The 21502-nt window shown below is 40.5% G+C and overlaps 2 protein-coding genes across 3 annotated transcripts; both read right to left on the bottom strand.

Annotated features, from left to right (window-relative positions):
• Positions 1–1266: 1266 nt before the first annotated feature.
• Positions 1267–3873, bottom strand: LOC105938994 (immediate early response 3-interacting protein 1). The gene is made up of 3 exons (XM_012881014.3): positions 3714–3873; positions 3460–3561; positions 1267–1634 (listed from the first exon to the last, which is right to left on the bottom strand). Exons 1-3 carry the CDS (start codon positions 3802–3804, stop codon positions 1579–1581), a joined length of 249 nt encoding a protein of 82 aa, XP_012736468.2. The 5' UTR covers positions 3805–3873; the 3' UTR covers positions 1267–1578.
• A 1619-nt stretch (positions 3874–5492) lies between these two features.
• Positions 5493–20115, bottom strand: LOC105938719 (mothers against decapentaplegic homolog 2). 2 transcript variants are annotated; one of them, XM_012880618.3, is made up of 11 exons: positions 19944–20115; positions 17541–17956; positions 14301–14390; positions 13964–14157; positions 13419–13553; positions 13224–13298; positions 12772–12825; positions 11875–12087; positions 9416–9553; positions 8954–9098; positions 7636–7759 (listed from the first exon to the last, which is right to left on the bottom strand). In XM_012880618.3, the coding sequence occupies exons 2-11, from the start codon at positions 17774–17776 to the stop codon at positions 7636–7638; spliced, it is 1404 nt and encodes a 467-aa protein (XP_012736072.1). In that variant the 5' UTR covers positions 17777–17956; positions 19944–20115. The 2 variants fall into 2 exon arrangements, with proteins under 2 accessions (XP_036000524.1, XP_012736072.1); XM_036144631.1 differs by lacking the exon at positions 19944–20115 and having other exon boundaries at positions 5493–7759; positions 17541–17776.
• Between the last annotated feature and the right edge of the window lie 1387 nt (positions 20116–21502).

Here is a 21502-nt window from a genome sequence, read left to right as displayed (position 1 = left end):
CAAACTGTCACTGCAACATGTCATTTTACTTTTAAGAGGTTATTGGCCTTAAAAAATAACCAGTTTTATCAGCTTCTGACACTGCTTCTACGGCAGCCCTGACTTAATGCACAGCAATGGCACCTGTGTGTTGGGCTGTAGTCACATGATATCCTATCCAGTAATCTATATCAATGCCTGCAAGTACCAAGCAAGGTCCTTCGAACACCAATTCACAATACGGAAAGCGTGATGAGACAAAACATGTTTGAGTATTCCACAATGGCTGGTGTCTGTCCTGGAAGTTTTAGAGCACTGCATGCTCCCTGCTGCTGACCAACTTTATGGAGATGCAGATTTAATTTTCCAAAGCTACCAGTACCTGGTTTAAGGACCATGGTATCCCTGTTGTTTATTGGCCAGCAAAACTTGCCTGACCATAACCCCATAGAATATTTGTGGGGTATTGTGAAGAGGAAGATGTGATACGCCAGACCTAACAATGCCGAAGGGCTGAAGGCCACTATCAGAGCAACCTGGGCCCTTATAACACCTTAGCAGCACCACAGACTGATGGACTCGATGCCACGCTGCATTGCTGCAGTAATGCAGGGAAAAGGAGCCTTAAGTACTGAGTGCTGAACATGCTCATACTTTTCAGTTGACATACATTTCTGGAAATCCTTTTTTTGTATTGGTCTTAATTAATCTAATTTCTTGAAATACGGAATTTGCGGTTTTCATTAGTTATCTGTGATAATTAAAAGAAACACTTGAAATATATCAGTCTGACTGCAATGAATTAATATAATATACAGGTTTCACTTTTTGAATTGAATTACAGAAAAGAAATTCCACTTTTTTAATGATATATGACCAGCACCCGTATTATTGCAAAAGAAGGTGCCAGGGCACTAAATTCCTTAAAGGGAGATTTTTTTTCTTTTCTCTGAAATAAAAAGGTAGGAGAAACCTAAACCTAGGAAACGGCCTAAATCCTGAATTGCTTTAAACCTGTAAGGGTTTATGTAAGGCCTACAACATACATCACTCAGGGGATCTTCAAAATTAATTTGTACTCTTTCAAAGCTAGCATTCTTAGTAAAGTTGACTTAAAAAGACACTTGTGTCTAAGAGGAACAAGAACCTTTGTGGAGTCACTGTTGCGTACTTGTTGTAATGTGTGAACAAATAGAAGGCCTAAACAAGAAAATGAAAACGCTGTTGGATGGTAGGAACCAAGTTGTACACATGGATCTCTTCAGGAATTTTTCCACGTACACAGAGTGATCTGAGAAACTCTTTATTCTTGAGCATTTTGACAAATAAAACAACATTTTCAACAACTGACTCCCATCTCTGGTGAGTCTAAACAAACCTAAAGGTCATGTAATCTCTGACAGTAAATTATAAAATCTGTAATTAGCTAATCATCTCTGCAGGGAGAAGATTATCAGACCTATTACTTTATTGCTGTTGAAAGAAACATTCATATTCAGGCTGACGGGGCAGGTCATGCAGCCGATTCTTCAGGCCGGTTCCTGAGAGGATGGACTCGTGGCAGCAGGCTGACTTGATCCAACCTGGATTTGCTGTTCTTCATCCAAACAGAAGCAGCAGCACAATGCAGACTGAATTCACTCCTATAAGCGGCACTACAGGATGACACAGGCAGAGACAAGGCTACTTTAAAGTGACGTTTTGTATTTGTTTCTGCATAGCTTTAGCTGTGTAAATGGCATAAAACGTAGCCAGGATGTGCATTTTGGGGTGAATTGTAGTTTTTATTTTCTTCCCAAGTCTTTCATTTGCCATATACACCAAATAAAGCGGTCTGTGTCCCTTTAGGATTTTGTCTGCCATTTATAACCGTCGAACGGGCATTGGCCAATACGTTACCACTGTGATTTCATTTTGAATTGTTTTTTTTATTCCCTCGCGAAGAAATTCCTTTACAATGTCATGTCTATTGGTTATCAGGATGCATAGAATTTTTATTTCCTGTTAATCTCCCAATTTGGCAAATAGAGCTAAGGAAAGGAAAATAAATGACTTTGAAGGGTAGTGCATTTTGCAACGGATGCTACACAAACACCAAAAATACACCAAAGCCTATATGTTGGTAAATCTTTCACACATCTAAGAGGGATTTGAAAAGTATCCTCCAGTCAGCCAACATGTGTTAAATGAAATTTGTGTATTTTCAGGTGCAGCCATAATCGATAGATTAGAATGGGTGTTCCATTGAGGCTTGTTGGTAAGGTTAAAAGTAGGCTACCTTTTCAAAACAACCTTTAGGCAGGAATTAAACATGCATCTTATTAAACCCATCTTATTCTTTGTTAATCTGTTGCAATATTCTAAACTTAAATGTTGTGTTCCTTTAGCTGTAAGAGGAAAGTCATTATTAACAGCAATAAAGGCTTGAAACCATGAGTGTGTGTGTAATTAGTCTATAAGTGGTTTTGACTTAGCTGGGCTACTGAAGCAAATTAACCTTTTAATGCTACTTGCAATTTATTAAATCAGACTTTATATACGCATTCAATGCTGTGCATGAATGTGGAGCCAAACCACACCGCTGCTCCCTCCAGCTGTTTTGATTCACGAAGATACAATTTATATATTTTGCCTAAGCCATGGCGGGAGCGGCGAGAACATGATTTTTAACCACAGTGAAGCTATTTTTAATCGGTTTGATTTCGGACAGTGGGTTGGTCTGTCATTGGTCTGTCAGTGGAAGGGAGGCTAAAGCTTGACCGAGCTCGAGCTGCTTTCAGCTGCTCCCCCCCGGTGCTTTATACAGAGAGACGGGTGGGTGGCAGGGAAAGGCAGACAGCCGCTGCCTTGTACCGCATGGGGTGGATGGACAGACACTTCAGAGACAAAACTTAACAGCTTTCAGTTTAAAATAGGAGAAAGCCTCGATAAATCCATGGATATGATACAACGCGTCTGAGTATAAAAAACTGAAGTGTCCCTTTTTTCTGTTTTTCCCCTCTTCAGGGGTGGTTCATGGTTTAAAAATAACAAAATTGTATTGCGGTTTGACCCACTCTGTTCATAGAGGTTCTTAATATTATGTTGTCGCTCTTCAGTTTTTCTGGACTTCCTCCAAGAAACCCTAATTCTCCTCACCCCGCAGCCAATCACTGAAAAAAACCTCACTGCCCTGCCTTCACTTCAGAGAATTTCAACCGAAGGCTCCTAATTTAACCATCAACATATAGATCAAAGGGGTTTTATGCTCCTGATTTTATTGTTTATGGGTGGGAGACACCGCCAAGCCATTCTATAATACTTGTTTTTCTGACTACAGTCAATGTTTCTGCCATTTTCTCACTTAAACTGGATGGTATTTTTACTTTTGTTTTAAGAACAAATAATTTTTAGTGTATGGCAAATAAATTGCTAAATTACGACAGAGAAATGTATACAGCATGTAGTATTTGTGTGGGTAGGGGAGCAAACAGGCACCACCTCTCATCACCGTCCTCACAGAGCGGATGAGGTTCATCAGCTGGACTTTGATGCCTGGTTCATCACCAAACCCTCCGACGCTTTGGTCCACTCCCCAGCCGACTAAACGATGGGCGGAAACAGCAAAACAACACAAGTTAGAATGCTGTCTGTCACATCCTGGTTACCAGAGTTAAGAGCGATCAGCCTGTAGTGTGTTTAGGAGGTGAGGAGAAGAGTTACATCCAGCAGGAATTCAGACCAGAGACACTTACTTTTACTGAGAAACCGCTCTTCGTGTAACACAGCAACGGCGTTGATACACAGGATGGCTGCTTGGATCAGGGAGTACAGAGTAAACGCCATTGCAGGTCACCAGCAGCTAGCTGCAGGCTAGCTGAAGCTATTTACCTATGACGCAGAGTACGGCGGCCGAGGGTGGACAATGCGTTCCAGTTCGCGCTGGCTCGTTTTGGTTTTCCTCTTCAAACATTTCATTTTGTTGCTTTCATAGAAAAGATGGTTTGAGTTTCGATGTCGTTTTTGAAAAAAAAAAAAAAAAAATGCATTTATATAAAAAAAAATTTTAATGTGGTATCCGGAGTTTTGGATACAGAGTTGTTAATTTTTCAACGGATTCTTTTTTCTTCCGTCAGATTTATATTGTTTTTATTTTCCCATGAAATAAAGTTTCGTTTAGGCTGCTAAAAAATCTCGTGTTCCTTTAAAGTAATTGCTCTGGTGACAGTACTTTACCAGAGTAGTCACACCTGTTGAACTTTCATATATTTTGCGTGATAAATCAAACAAGTAGCACAAAGCTGTGAAGTAGAAGGAAAACTTACACAATGTTAATTTTTTTTTTTTTTTTTTTTTTTTAAATAAGAACATTTACAGGTCTGGAATGAATTTGTATTGAGCTGCCTTTACTCCCATTAACCTCAGGAACTCACCTGCTGTGTAAATCCAGTCTGTAATCCAGAGATCCTTAGAGAACAGACAGTATCGTGAAGGCCAAGACAGGCAAGAGAGAAAATTGAGAAGTTTAAAGTACATTAGGGTATAAAACAATAGCTTTGAACATTTCCCTGAGTGATGTGCGATCCATCATCTGAAAATAGAGAGCGGCCAAACAGCAAACCCGGTGGTCCACCTAGACCAGGAATTCGCAACATTCACAACCCAAAGAGCCAGTTTTGCCCTCAGTCCAGCTAAATAAAATTTTAGAGCTGATGGCATCATAATATGGGGATGCTCATTAAGCAGGGACAAGTACACTGATCAGTTGATGGGAAGATGGATGGAGCACAATACAGGACAAAAGACTTGAGACTGTGGAGGAGGCTCGCCTTGCAGCAGGACAATCCTAAACATTCAGCCAGAGCTACCATTAGAATAAGTCAGAGGAAAGCAGACTAAGGTGAATTGACCCGTTCAAGTCCAAAACTTAACCCAATATGAGACAAAACTTAAAATTTGATGTTCATGCTCTCAATCCAATCAGAATAGGCTTAAGCTTTTATATAAATACCTCAAAAAAGGTTAATCAGAGCAAAAGTTGATTGTGACTGACTCAGGGTGGCTGAATATAAATGCCTCTAAAGAAATTAGTACAGTCTTACAATATTTCTTCCCATTTTAATTTATTAGACTTTAGTTCAGAACAGCCTTTGAGGCAATATACTGCGCCATTACTTTATAGTGTTACATAATTTGAAATACCTACAGACTAGGAATAAATATTGAAGTTCAAGTGGTTTTAAGCTGCAAAATGGTTCAAATTATTGTAGGCCAGAAACAAAAGTATACAACATGTTAAAACAAGCCTTCATGTTTTATCTACACAATGAAGAGTGTCAAGCCTTCCCCTCCCCTCCATCATGTGGGTTACATGAAAACCGTTTGCAAAGGGACTGGTGCAATCTCTGAAAATGTTCCCAAATAAGATACAAAGAAGCAAGCTTTGGAATTCACAGCTAACATCTGAACAGATTGGATAATGTGCAAAAAAAAAAAAAACATTTTTATCTTTACAACAATAAACACAGCCAGGATCATGAGAATAAAAATCTTTATTAGTGTTTTTATGAAGTCTGCATAATATGCCACACGCCTGAGAAGCTCATGGTCGAAAAAACAAAAAGAAAAAAAAACAAAAAACAAAACAAAAGAAGAACTGCTCTATCAACACCGCCCTCTATTGGTAAAACAACTGCGACGTCTACAGTACTGACTGGTTTGCAAAAAAAGATTACTGTTAAATACACACGATGTACTACTTGTTTTATGCATATGACATCTGGTCCACGTCGGTATTTTGTATTGTATTTTTTTCTTTTCTTCTTCACATTCATATGTTGTAGGCCAAAGATAAGAACAATGTAACACTGGACCCAAACACATGGTTCAGTTTCCCAAAAATCCAAAATTCACTAGGTGCACTTCAAGTACAATCTCTAGTGCCATATGGTAAACACATGTACATCAACGGGTGGAGCTGGGGACATATTAAACTTGCAACAACCAAGTAATGAGTTTAAGGTAGTAAGTCTCGTTGTACAAGCGGTCCTTTAAAGACTGAACGAACACGATACGCACATCAACACATAATGTCCCAGTGTGCAGGCACATTCACTCCCATCCAGTTTAGCTGGAACACTTTAACAGCCAATTGTGTGTGGTTGAGTCTGCCTTGCTTGACAAAGCACCAGAAAGCTCGAGGTCAAATGTGCTTGGACAAAAGTTACACACACAAAGAAAGAAAAAAAAGAAACAAAATGGGTAAAATCAATTTTTTCCAACATCTACAAATAACTACAAGGAACTGGATTGAAATGTTCAGTCAAATCTGTTTTCTGAGCTTTAGACGCACCAGATTTCTTTGGGAAAAAAACAAAAAAAAAAAACAAAGGCTAAATATAGGCTACATAGGATGTAAGGGCAGTGATTACTTTCTTTTTTTTTTCCACTGAGACAAAGATGCTGTTAGAATTTGGGATAAAATGTAGGAATGATCTCTGTCATTTTATAAAATAAATGTGGTTTTGAAAATATCTTAATAAAAAGTGATTGAGAAAAAAAAATGTTACGGATGCTTATATATATATATATAAAAAATACACACAAATACAAAAAGTAGCAAAACAATGGAGATATTGGCTATGGACAAAATGAATTTACTGATGCCTTCAAAAATTCTCCTGATGAGGCGTTTAATACTTCACCTTACGGAACTCAGAGAGTCCCAGGGTTGAATTTAAAAACAAAAACAAAGCTTTTTTGATAACTCGATATTTTCTGGTTCCTGCCCAGTGCGCCCTGCAAACCCTGGCTGATAGCTATGAAACCAGGTGCATCAGCTCAGATCCAAGTCAGCTAAGAGAATGAGGGGTGCCATATGACCACCAAAAAAAAAACAAAATACCCTCTAAAATAAGCTACAGCCGGTCGCATAGTGCACTTCCTTTAGAGCTATGGAAAGATTTATTTTGCTAACATTCCTATATGTCTATTTGGAAGGCATGTCTTAGAATGACACCCTGCGCTAATTAAAAAAAAGGGCCCATTGTGGCAGAGGCAATCGACTCAGATTTCATAAACACATTGTGGTATTTCCTTCAGGAGACAAACAGCCACCAAGGCCATCATTTCTTGGATAAGCCACCTCCCCTTGACGACAGATGCCCCCCCCCCCCCCCTGAGTCTCCCAGAGAAAAGTAAACTTGGGTTGAGAACAATGGTTGTGGTGGGCTGGAACAAAACTCACTTCAGCATTCAAGCAATCTTCAACACTGAGAACCTATTCACAGATATTTTTGGTATTTCCTCTACTTCCCAGACGACAACCAATATACATTTTTTATTTGTACCACAAATAGATCTAATATTAAGGATTTGGGGCAAAGCAATTTAACAAGGTGCATGATATAGATGGGTAACAAAGTGCCGATCTCTTTTTTTTTTTTTAGGTTTTCAATAGAAAAATCTGCATGAGTATATATGCAAGTGGAACTGTGTTGGTGAATTTGTTCTTCTGTGAGTGTGTGTGTGTGAGTTAAGATAAAACAGATGTGGAATCGGGCCACAAATACTATGAAGTATGTCACAAAAACTAATTTTGTTATGGAGATTTTTTTTTTTTTCCAGTTTGGAGTGTATTCATCTTTGTAATGGACTTTTGGGCAATTCCTTTGCTGTTTAGGACATACTGGAGCAGCGTGCAGACGGGGAGCCCATCTGGGTGAGAACTTTGTCCAGCCACTGTAGCGGGCCGTTCAGGTGCAGCTCGATCCAGCATGGCGTGCTTGTGACAGTTTGTCGCCTAAAAAAACAAAAAAAAACAAAAAAAAAAAACATGCAGTTTGTGTTTTGAGTTGTTCCAACATTTCATCTTCTGATGCTTCAGACACTTAAACTTACAAGTATTAATTTTCCCTGTAAATCGCACCTCTCTGCTTCTTCCAAACCCACATGTGCACAGGGTGAAAGAATGAACCAGTAAAATGAACATTCTTTTCCACAGAAATAAAAAAGCTGCATTAACTTTAAGTATCTGTACAGTTTTTTAACAGTTCTGTATTAACTTTCTGAACTCATTAAATAGAGTCCCTGTACTTACATAGAAATAACTAATTCAAACTGCACTAATAATATCCATACACACACAGTCCCAGAAAGGTGGCTGTGTTTCAGTCACTTCAACCAGACTTTAAAACATGATGTGTGTTAGTTTCTAGCAAAACTAAGGCTGGAGCTAGAGCTACACAGCTCCAGATGTCTTTTTTAAACTTATACTTATAATTAAATATGCATCAACACACTCAATTTCCATTAAACCTACTGTAATGCATACACTGCGCCAGCAGGGGGCATTGTTGTTTCCCTACATGCAACCAAAACTCAAAAGAAAGCTACCGAGCAGAGCTAAAGCTACCAAATAGCTGCAGAGCCTAAACACTAATTTAAGAGCCAGCATCACTCCAGGGCCCCGCCGTCTGGCTATGACGTCATTCAGGAACAGCAAAGGGTTTCAGTTAGCAACTTCGCAAAGGACAATAAACATCAATTTAACGATTTAACGGCTTAACGCGAGGTGTCCAGAGTTGGGGTCGGGTGTTACGATTAGAGGAAAGTTTAAGGATTAGGGCACAGAAGCAAAGAGTTTCTGAATCTCCAGGTCAGTTTGGTCCATTGCTATTCCATGACCAGATTTGGTGCTAAATGTCACAGTTTCACTTCTTTTTCCTTCCTCCTTACAACTCACTGTCTTTTGTACGTAAACCGTGGCGTATGAGGTCTTTGTTACTGCACACGGCTTTCCTTCATTTTGGCCCTAATCCCTTTTAACGTAAAACAGATTGTAAACTCTGAACAAACTAAAAATAAACAAATAGATAAATACATAAATGAATAATACATAAAACAACAACATCCCCTCCAGTGGGTACCAGATGAAAACCCCTGTGTGCGTGTGGACAGGGCCTCGTTCTGACACTAAGGAATCATTTCTCCTCACCTATACTCGGCTCCCCAGCCTTTGACGAAGCTCATCCGAATGGTGCACATCCTGGTGAGCTGGTAGACCGCCTCGAAGCCCTGGTTGACTGACTGAGCCAGTAGGGCTGCAAATTCCTGGTTGTTGAAGATTTTTAGATTACAACCTGAAGGAAGAAAGAGATGAACCGGAGTGTGTTTAGAAAAATTATGTATAAAGAGGAAGGTGCACATCTCCGGTCAATTACTGCTCAGCTTTTATGACTTCTGTTGTCTATTATGCATTACACTCCAATGGAAAAAAGTCATTTTTAAATCTACATTGTTATTTCCATTTATGATAATAAAGCTATTTTTGAACTGAATAGCATTATAAATCTGTTTTAAAAGAGGCCACGTATAACATTTCAGCATAATCTCTACTGACAATAAGGTAACTAAGAGCTGCTCTGGCCCCTCCGCGGTGCCATTTCCAGCCTCTTACCTGGAGGAATTTTGCACACTGTCGCTGGATGCCAGCCATACCGCTGGTTGCAGTTTGGACTCTGGACAAAGATAGCGCTATCACTCAAGCACTCAGCAAACACCTCCCCTCCAATGTAGTACAGTCTAACTCCTCTTCCTGTGAACAAAAAGGCAGAATCAGTTTATGAAATAGGAAAACTAAAGAAAATCTGTGCGAATATGTACAGTGTCTTGCTAAAGTATTCATACTCCAACAACTTCTGTACCAAACTTCAGCTATTTGGATTTTTTGTGTGTCAGAGTTACGACACTGAACATAGATGTGAAGCGAGAAAGATAAATGAAAGTTCATAAAGTACTCAATAAAACACCTGTTTTTATCCTGCTAAAGCCAAACCACCCACTCATGATGCTGTCCCAAACAGGTTTCACTCTAGGGCAGGAGTGTCCAAACCTTTCATCATGTGGGCCAAAACAGTCAGGTCACAAGTACTGGAGGACCAAAATATACATAAAAAAACAAACTAAAATTACTCTAAAGTATATTTAGATTTTTCTTTATCTTATTCACAAAATATGAGCATGCAACATTTTAATTAGTCAGTTTCTCTGTAGAAAAACTGACTAATTTGTTCCTCTGGGTGTAAATCATTGTGTACACAGAGGATTTTGCATGTTTTCTTCATTAAAAGAATTTTAATTTGCAAATTCTTTTGGGCTCATAAAACTCTTGCTGTATGTAGCAAATTGTAATAAATAATATCCTAATGCAGATTTTAGTGCACCACAGGGGGGAGGGGGGTGTCTCCATCTGCATCAAATCACTTGTACTGGTGGGCTAAATCAATCTTTAATTGCAGTTAAGGGCCACATGGCTGCGTATTGCACACTTCTAGTGTTTATGTGTCCGGCTAGCTTCGGTGTTAGCCGTTCATTTTAGCTCCACTGATCTCAGCATATACTTTGAACATGGCTGAGAGTCACAAGAAGCGAACCGCGTTAATGCTTAAGAGAAGAAGAGGAAGGCCTCAGTAGAAAGAAATAAGATCAGGGTGGATTTGGGAGATTTTTTTCTCCACACGATCCCCCTTGAGAGTGGAAGAACAGGTAGGATGGTCTTGCGCGTTTCTTACCTACCGTATTTTTCGGACTATAAGGCGCAGAGGATTATAGGGGGCATTACATATTCTTCCCAAGCGTGTAATATCACTCCGCCCTTCCAGTAGGCTGTTTTGGATGACCTGTCCCTGGCAAAAACTGTCCCCGGAAATGTTCCCAATTTCAGTGTATGCATGATGATGTAGTAAAAAAGTTTAGCGCAATCAGAGGTAATTAACCGGTCCTACCGCTGTCCCGACGTAGCAGAGCTTTGCCAAACGCAGCATCCCCGCCCCCTGTCGGCGTTGCAGTTCAGACAAAACAAAGCAACCCCCAGGCAGAGATTCTGCGCTCAACAATATCAGAGACGTCCCTGGTTTTCATCAGAGAAATCAAACCTGGTCACCTTAAGGACCAGGACCTTACGCTGGCCGTGTAACGTAAGCGGCGCGGTTTACGGGCGTTTTTAAAAGCGGAAATTTACACCAGACGCTGCAAAGTACGCTCCACATATGCGTGATTCTGTGGACAGAAGAACTTTTGTCACGGGTAAGTAATTAAAGAAAGACAAATGAACAGTAATATATCCAATGTTTTGATCACCTAAAAGTCCACGTCTTGACCCTATCTGATTAGAAATCCCATATTTTAGTTTTTAGCTTGTCACAACTACATCATCCATAGCGCTTTATTTTTGACGACTCTTATTTTGAGATACTTCCGGAAGTGAACCCAGAGGCAAAGAGGACAGACGAGAATGTTTGATCTGCTCCAAAGTTTGCCTCACGGAGCTAAAATTTAGGACTTTATGAGGAAGATTATGCTTCAGCCGTGGCGAGAATGCTAATGATGTGCAAATGAAATTATTTTATAAGCTGGATATTGGATCCTCGCGCTGTGCTGATTCAGCAGTGTTGTTTGGCAGAGGAGCAGCCAGCTTCTCCGCAGCCTTCCCTGGCGGCACACTGGAGTCGGGCTGGACAATAATTCAATAACAATATATAATCGATTGATAGACATGTGGTGCAATAGAAAAATAGATTCCAATGTTTCCCGTAGGTTGAGAATTTACTTGTGGTGGCGGACAGTGCGGAGGCGCTTTGTACGGTACAGCGTAGCATGGTGCCAGTCTCCAAATCACAAACGTCCCTCAAGCTAGAAATCTCACAAAGTGATAATTATTTACACTGAACATTGTGTAATCATAAGCTTACATATTTGACTATGTCACAAATACCAGAGCTTATGTCTTGCGTCTGCCTAGGCTAGGTATGTGAAATGCTTGCCAAGCGGGCGGAGCTGAACAGAGCCGGGCTTTGGTTACATCAGGTTAGTTACAGAGAATTAATGGCATTGAAGTTACTGGCAGCTGTGCCACACCTATGTGCCGTCGAGTCATCTCCACGGTGGCGTTCCTGTTGACGTTAGACAGCAGGCCGAGGCAAAACCGCTCAGAGTTTGACGGGTCTGTGAATCCATCAACGGTCAACGAAGGCTGAGAAGCGTGGAACGTCTCCCCCACGCGTTGGTTCAGCTCATAGTACGCTATAGAGCACCAGAAGGCTGGCTCGGAGTACGTCACCGGCTGCAGGTCTGCAGTATGGGATCAGATCAGTGGTTAATCACGTCCGTCACAACACTACGACACAATACAGCTTTATTTATAAAGCACACACTGCAAAAACAGACTAAACTGAACTAAAATTAAGTTAAAATTTTCTTGAAATTGGTGTATTTGTACTTTATTTCAGTAGGCAGATAAGATAATCTGCCTACTCAAATAGATTTTTGCACTTAAAGTAGGAAGAACTCATCTCCATCAACTTATTTCAAGTGCATTATATCTAATTATCTTATTTTAGGGGGAAAATTACTCTTTCCATTGGCAAATTATCTTATTTGCCTGTTCAAATCAAGGACAAATACACTCATTTCAAGAAAACTTTACTTATTTTTAGTCCTGTTTTTGCTGTGCAGTAAAAACAACACTGCTGACCACCGTGCTGTACGCTGATAAAAATTAATAAAATAAAGAAACACCCCAGCCAGCTCTAGCAACCAACAATACAATAAAACGATGACCAATTACCAAAACATCGAAATAATAAAACTGATAAAATTAGATTAAATTAAATGTATAATAAAAATAAATACTAACTTCTCAAACTGAGTATAAAGCCAAGGAGAAATAATGTGTGTTTAAGAGAAGATTTAAAAACAGCAGTGATACCGAATATCTATTGACGTGTGCCATCCGTGTGTAAAACGGACACTTACCCATGCTGTGATTGACTGGGGACAGAGTGCTGGGAGAGAGTTCTGGTGGAGAACCTGACAGGGGAACCCAGAAGCAACAAACTTTCACATAATACCGAGTGTAGGACTGCACAACGTATTGCAAATTTATTATAGTCCCAATATCACTTTAAGCCATATGGATGTCGCTAAGAACTGCCGCAAGAGTTAGCTGAATATTTAAGCACCACGCATTCAGGCTCTTTAAGCCAGCAATATGTTTGGTGACACTCGTTGCTTGACACAGCATAAGTAGTTTCAGAGAGTAAAGAACGAGTGAAATCATTAAAAAACAAACTACAACAAAGTCATTTCAATGCCAAAGAAGCCGACAGCAGTCAGAGACAACTTTTGTGGTAAAGCCGTGTGGTTGAGATGGAAACATCTGATGTGATTTTCTTCAGAAGTAGAATAGGAGGAGGCTGTGCCGGTACCTGTGTCCATACTTTGATTCATCTGCTGATCGCTGGCCTCTCCATCCTCACTGATGTAGCCCGGTGGAGGCGTCTCTGTTGACATAAAGCGGGTTGTTACGCAGTAATAAGGCCTGGTACACACCACCGCACTGACCACAGCACACCGGCATGACGGGGCCATGAGCGACCGCAGTTCAATCCAGACGGCCCTACCTGGTATATAGTTGTTTGGAGGTTCAATTCCTACGGGGAAGTTTGTGTTTTCAGGTATGGAATGAGTGTAGTCGTCCAGAGGCGGCAGCTCTGGCAGGATTTCCGAGTGTCTTGGCACAAGAACAGGAGGCAGCACTACAGCGGTGGATAAAACGTTGGAAGATGTCACCTCACTACCCATCCGGCCAGAATATATTCCTGCTTTTCTAAATAGTTCAGTTTATAGGGATTTAGCATTTAATCACAAATGTTCCAAAAAGGGTTGTTTTTGGTCCCAGTATGATAATTTAAAAAGATATATATAAAGAGCAATACAAAATAACTACTAGTAGCAAATGTAAATGTTCCACAGATTAAGACTACAATTTAAAAAGATTCAATTTATATAGCACCAACTCATGACATCTCAAGGCGCTTTACAAAGTCAAATTCAATCAAATCATCCAGGATGAACCTCAACAAATCCTTCTACTGTTTCCTGACGCAGTCTGCACTCAGACACGCCTGACTTAGCTACCGAACCTTGATGGAGGCCTTCCTCTCACCTGGCGTCTCCACCCTCTGGTAGTGGTAGGGGTTGATGCACAACTCGTCCTTCTTGAGGTGGAAGGCATACTCGCAGGCCTCAATGGCGCGCAGCTCGTGGTGGCTGTGAAGGTCCGGCCATCGCCACAAGCGGCAGTAGATGACATGAGGAAGGCTCTTCCTGTGCGAGACCTGCTGGCGGCCATCTAAGGATCTGATTGGAGGGCAGACAGGACAGAGGGTGTGAGACCAGCAGAACCACCGGTGAAGAAGTGGGTTTTTACATAAGCAAGGTAAACAGAGATGGCCTTCGCCTTTAACGTTATAATGACAACTCTCAAAGTTGAGGACAGTCACCTGGTTTGGTCAGGGTAGCTGTATAGGCCCGATGTATCCCACTGTTCTATCGTATTTGGCGTACTCAGTCCGAATATTTCAGAGCAACTGCTGTAAATGGAGAAAAACAGAAAACAATTGATAAACATGGGATCTTAGGATCTATCAGTACCACAGCATGGACGCGGAAAAGGCGACTTTTATCGGCATTTTCTAGCAAAACAAAGACCTTTCATCCAGCTGTGGATGTGAAATTCGAGTAAGAGAAGCCTTGTAAAGGAATTAGGGAAAGAAAAATCCAACTACAGATTAAAAAGCTCTCTTCTACAAAGGGGCTTTGTACTGAACACTAAAAATAACTTCTCTACAGTCATTTATGTCAGCATTCGTCTGGAGACAATCAAACAATACATGGAGAACACAAGATAGCACAAAACAGAGGAGGAGGAAGAGGCAAGCTCAGCAAGATAAAAAACACCCAAATAAAAGAAAAAAAAGAACACACACACACACACACACACTATACATAGTTATACTGAGAAATTAAAAAGACAAAACCCCAAGTGGCCATAAAAGTTGGAATGAAGACAAACGTGTGTAGTTGATTGTGAATAAGTGGATTAAAGTGTAAATGTTAAACTCTGGCGCCACACAATGCCACATTAGTAGACGTGGTGACGACAGCGGGATTCAGTAGCTGCCATTTAAATCCCAATGTTTTCTACCAACCACTGAGGTTCTACTAGAAACACCCGTCTTTACAGAAGGAGCTGAAGCCTGGTCACCCCAGCGGGGAGAAATCTGAAATCTGAAAATGGGAAATGGATATCAATCATTAAAGTACCCATTCACCGGAGCCAACATTTCGACTCATTCAGAAATGTCAGTGCTGGTGGAATGGTAACCATAAAGCCACATTTTAAATCAATAAAATAAAGAAATAGAACACTATTTCCAGACATAGTGTTGTGTAGGACCATGTAGGGCTGGGTACTGGGGTCAAACAAAAACCATTACATTATTTTGTAGATTGCATGTCTTTTTAATCCTATTGAAACCAGCTTGATTAGACCTAAACCTTGTTAGCAGAGTTTAAAGAAAGGCCCGAAACTTGGTGTTGAAATTGAAAAGAGAATTAAGCTTAAACGTTAAAATATTCAGAACCCTTCTGATTCTGGTGACTGGCTCTACTACTTTCTTTTATTTATATAAACTCGCTCTAGTTTAACCTAATTTATACACATTAGCATGATGTGATACTTTTCACAAACCAATGCATTAGAGTTGGTCAATTTAAAAGAAAATGTACTTTAAGTAATGCAAAGACTTGGGAGTGTTTAATAACTGGGTTAAATGGTATCAAGGTGTTCTGGGGCTTTAAAAACTTGCAGTGTGGTAGAGCAGCCATCCCATAAAACAGAGCCTATTATGGGACTTTTCCATGAAGCCTGTCACTCTACTCGTCTACTCATCCCATCCAGGTAACGCGGTGGCTTTAAGCCCCACCTTCATTTTACGCCCTGCTGCTATTAAGCATTACTGTGCGGCATTAACTCCACATGTGAGAAACAGTAGAATAAAAACACAAAGAAATCATAAATGAAAACATAAATAAAAATAAAAAATACAAATAATGCAAACGCAAGAAAGTTTTGAATGCATTTTAAGGATAAAATAACCTACAGGATAAATATCTGGATCACATCAGGCTCTGATATGTCTCTGTGTGTGATGGAGGGATAGAAAAGAGGGGAGAGACTAATCCTGCATGATCCATACTGTTAAAATCCCGCTAAAGTTTAGGGCTGTTTATTTTTATAGGCTGGATATTGGGTGTTCGTATCGTGCTGCGCTGATTCGGTGGAGTTTTCTTTGGGATAGATCAACGGCGGAGGAGCAAAGCTCCAGGAGCTGAAGACGCTCCCGCAGTGCTGCCGGTGCCTGGCCTGCGCTCCACGCTGCCTCTTTCAAGCCTTCTCTCTCCCGCAGAAGGCTGCAGCAGCGGCTGCTCTGCCCTCTGCCGCACACAAAACACTGGCTGGAGCAGCTGCTGTGAAGAATGACTTATTGAACCACGGTTTTTAAAGACAAAACTTCACAGCTTTCAGCGTAGGGAGTCAGTGTTTCCCTCGCTGTAGTACGGAGTCGGCCAATCACGACTGTCCCGTGAACCAGCCCTGTGTTTTATACGAATGGAGTACGACTGTCAAACGATTATTTTAGTAATCGATTGTTCTGACGATTAATCACGTAATCAGACAAAAAAATTTAGACATTCTGCAGATTTTTCCACATATTTAAGCTTATTTTATCAGTAATAGAAATAAAGGGAAAATGCTAATTAGAAAATAATGCCATTCTTTTTTGTATAACAAGGATAAATCTGCAGCCAAAAAGTTCTAGGATCAAAATGTTAAAGGCTGAGCCCTTTCTGGTTGACTTGACATCAATACAGTGCAGCTGCCTCTGTAGTTAAATGGTCACAAAAAAAAAATGCATAAAGTTTCACTTGCATATTACATTCTGGATTTTTTTTTAATAAAAAGCACAATTCTATTCATGTAAAACAGAACCCTTTTAGTTTACTTCAGGGCTGAGTTAAACTCTTACTCTTTTAGTCCACAAATAGACAATACAATTATTACACATTAATCAAATAAGGTAAACAGCTAATATAATTGCAGGCCTAATAAATACTGCCTTTTTCTCAAACTGTTCTTACCCATGTTTAATAGAATAGATTGTGTTAATACTGACATCATAAAAACCAAGGCATCCTGATCCTAGTGTGAGCATCTAACACTGACCCACACCTACCTAGAAAAAGCCTTAAGCAACAACAACCAGCCAAGCATCTATGGACATGTAAACATCTGAGAGGATTCTTGGAAACACTTCAATGAGAAACAAATCTTTCCCAAAACGTTCTTTACCGAGCTTTAGTCTGGGATACCAAGGCTGGCTGGCTGATAATGAGAGCTTAAACAAGGCCTACACGCTGTCAGCACAGCTCTATCTGGACATAGCAATATTCAGCCCAACTCTGCACTGAAATTACCTGCAGCAGTTTTACACCCTGAAATCAACCTTCGTAAATCTCCCAACGTTTCTCGTGTTCTCTCATGAATGCCGGTGAATGATAGGAAAGAATAAGTGAACGTAGGGAAGCGTTCAGCCACACATGGGCAGGGCAGGGAAAATAACAGGGCGATCTTTCCCTGACGTGTTTGAACAGTAGTCGGGGAAACACCTGCAGCTTACTTCGGGATGGTGACACACTTTGTGTTGCAGTTTTGCGTGGTGATAGCTTTCTCCAGCTCGTCCAGCCGACCCGTCTTCTTAAGTTTCTTCACCAGGATCTTCACGGCTTTCTCGCACCACCGCTCCTCTTGTCTGTTCTGTTCGCCGCTCCCCGCTAACCCCGGACCGCTCGTCGACTTCTTCCAGTCCAAGAGCCTCTTCACCACAGGAGGGGTGAACGGCAAGATGGACGACATCTTGACTGCTGGGAGCCTCCAGAAGATTCGTCGTGAGCTCTCTCGCTCGCTCTCTCTCTCTCTCACCAACAAAGCAGGAGCTACAGCGTTGGGCTTTTGATCTGAGGAGTCCCTCTGGTGACCAGCGAGTCACAAGGTCCAAGCCAGCGCTAGCAGTGGTCACTCAAACGATTCGGACACCTTAGGGGGAAAAAGCAGCAATACAAATCACAAAGTTAGAAAGAAAGAAGAATTTTTTTCTGGCATGTGAAATGTTGCAGTGATATTAATATTCAAGGAGAAATCCAACAATCAGGCTTTTCTCGTAAATACTGAGCTCTGATGCAACCGCACTCATTTCTCTTCCATGCAGTGGATATTTAACACGTAAGTGCATAAATATAATAAATATTAAATGCAACAAAACGTGTGCTGCATGTTTCTTTGAGGAAGAACCAGGATCAAATTCATTCTTACATAAAAGCATACGGCCATAACCTCCATCTTATTCTTACAAAACCTAAAACAAGCTGCATTAAAGTAAATGCTGTTTTTGGAGGTGTTAACTTGGGGGGGGGGGGGGGGAGCAGACCTGGCGATCACTGGTCAGAGCCAGTCCAAGTAAAACTGAGGGATTGGGATGGAAAGTCCAGGGTGTGACTATATTTAGGTATGGTGCAGATGTTGCAGACCAGCGAAGTCAATCAGGACAGTTTCAGTGATGAAATCTAAGTCAGGAGATATGTGATGAGTGCATGTTCACAAGAGCACCATCCTCTGGTTGTAACCTATTTAGGCATCGGTTGAACTTTTTTAAATTTTTTTTTATCATGTTTGTTTTCTTGGTCCTCTGCCCCAAGACAAAGCAAAACGTTGTTGCATTTTTGTTGTGCTTTGTATGGTGCTCAACAGGTTGAATTCATCAAAATATATATATATATTTTTTTCCTTTTCCAATTTCTTAGAGGCATCTAAATTAAAAGATGTCCACTAATCGATTGCTTCTTAAGAAATCGACCAACAACAGGTACTGTGATGCCCTTTTTTTAAGTTCAGTCAGAATGTGATAACGGTTAGAGACAAACTCTGATGCACATCAGGTCAGATCTTAAAGAATAACAGAAACTGGTGGGCCAGAAAAAGCTCTGAAAGAACTGGAGTTTCTGCAGTATGATTTTATTTTTTTTTTATTTTTTTTACAAGCAAGTTTTGATTGATATCAGCAGGACAGCATGTCAACACAGGAAATGCTGGAGATGACACACTGTGGTACACTGACAGCTCAGTTTAAACCCCAAACCAACGCAGTGCTCCATACTGATGCTCACAGTGGTCCTTAAATTAATCCAAGCGTAACAAGCAAATAAAATGTAATCCAATAAATAATCCACTTTACAAAAAACTAAATTAGCGATACAACAATCTGGTGTTAGACCAGAGGTTTGGTGGCCAGCAGAAGTGTCCACTTGATATTAGCCTGACACAGATCTCCAAGCTAACTTAACTGCAGGACTTCCGCTTTCTAACCAGACACGTCCACGGACCCGACGAACAACACGAAGAATGCCGCTGAATGACTGTAATCGGGCTGTGGATTTTGTGACAGGGCCAGCAGAGCTCCAACTACCTGCTGCCTTGGGAGGGCCGACTCCTAGCTGGCTGGACGGGGGCCTACTGGACCCAAACCACAACATTATACCGACTAGCGTTAGCTTCCAACATGTCCAAATTATGTTTGTTCAGATCAACGGTGTCAGAGAAAAGCCAGGGCTTTCCAGTAATGCAAGCTTAATTCAATACACAAACTCTGGCCCCAGAGGCTGGCGTTAGCTTCACGGAGCTAGCAGTCAGCTTGTTATCAAAAATCCTTTTGTTATGATCCGCGGAAAAGCCTCCTGTGCGCAACAGTCGAGAGGGGCTACTTCGGTACCGAGCGGCAGTTTTACACAAAACCCATCTGGTTCAGACCCAGTGTTTCAAAAAAATAACGCGTCAGGAATTTAAATGCACTGCTGCTTCAAATTTAAGGCAGCTACCCGACCTCTCCTAAAATATCCGCGTCAAAGTGTGTTAGCATCTTGGACGAACTCTTCCAAACTGAGTTGAGGCTCCCGCTGGCTAACGGGTGCAACATCACCGCTGCTTCAAAACAACACGCTCCCCAGCCCCAAAGCGTTTCAATAGTTACCCCGGTCGTGCGGTCCGAGGTCCCGCTTCAACGGCGGTTAGCGTGCGGAGACATTTAAACACTCATAAAAGTATCTTCTGAGTTAAGTTCAGCAGCCGAGACATCCAGGGCTCCCCTCAAGTTGCTACCAGAGCTACAGTTGCTGTTAGCTCGGTTAGCTAGCTACGCCGGAACAGGCTACAAACGTAACAGTGACGCAGGAGCTCTTGTCCGTCCTGATTGGACGATTTCTGAACATGGAAAAGAAAATGTTTTACTTTTTCTGAGGAAAGAAAGAAAGAAAGAAAGAAAGAAAGAAAGAAAGAAAGAAAGAAAGAAAGAAAGAAAGAAAGAAAGAAAGAAAGAAAGAAAGAAAGAAAGAAAGAAAGAAATGCACTATGTAAAGGGAATAATTGGTGCTCGGTGCATTAATATTCTCTTATGAAATTACATTTGTTGTCAAACTACAGAGTGCCAAGAGGTTTCTTTTTTACATAATTTCTGTCCAATAGTCTCCAGGAATGCATACATTCCTTTTCACATCACCTGTCAAGACGATGAAAGGGGTAGTATTAGTTTAAACAATTTCCCAAAAATACAAAAAGTTGTTTTTCAAAGATACTTACTCTGCCTTAAGCATGTGGGATTAGGAAACAATGCAAACCAACAATGTCACATACATTAATTAAAACTGAAAGTCACTCTATGTTAAAATATACATTTACTCAGTATTTGTTGAAATATTCTCTGGTTTCCATACTGTTTCTCACCAATTGTCCAAAATAGGTACCAGTCTCCTGGAGAGCCAGAAAGCTTAAGCAAGAATTGATGGATGGATGGATGGATGGATGGATGGATGGATGGATGGATGGATGGATGGATGGAAGTTTTACTGCAGTGCACCATGGGTGTACTGCAGGAGTGGGCTAAAATCGTCACTGGGGTCATATTTCATGTTAATGTGACCATGAAATAGTCTAAGTAATGAAACTGATGTAATTTGTTTTTGCAGAAAAAATAGATATCTAAAAATCAATGAAATATTTAATTAAAATAGATTTAACATATTATTTATATATTTGTTTCTTATTTTAAATAACAACTCATTTAAGTAGTCATTTAATGACTTTATTAAAATCTATTCAATTATGAGACTTTCGGACCTCCATAAAACAGGACAAATAAACTAAAATCAGTATTTGGGAAAAAATTTTAGTGTTGTAATTAACTGGTGTACATTTCTACCCCAGTTATTATGCATTTTAGTGTAATTTCTTGTCAGACTTTTTTTCTTCATATTTCATTGTCATAAAGACTACATTTTTGAATGCTTTCAGTGTTCGTTTTACAGGGGTAACAGCCCGTGTTCTGAAATACGGTAGATTCCTGGTCCATAGTGAACATTTGGGCATGAAAAAAAAATCTTAACTCCTGATCGGTTAAATTGCACAGCAAATCATCTTCAGATCAATCACCTTTACAACAGCAATGCTAGCTCTTCTCACTGATTGTAACATCTAAGACTGAGGGGTAAAATAAATATTATTATAGATGTATTTACTGAACCTAAATTCTTTATT

The sequence above is a fragment of the Fundulus heteroclitus genome, chromosome 12 (assembly GCF_011125445.2).
Source record: "Fundulus heteroclitus isolate FHET01 chromosome 12, MU-UCD_Fhet_4.1, whole genome shotgun sequence".
NCBI classification, from domain to species: domain Eukaryota; kingdom Metazoa; phylum Chordata; class Actinopteri; order Cyprinodontiformes; family Fundulidae; genus Fundulus; species Fundulus heteroclitus.
Note: the sequence above shows the minus strand (reverse complement) of the source record. Positions and strands in the feature narration are given on the sequence as shown.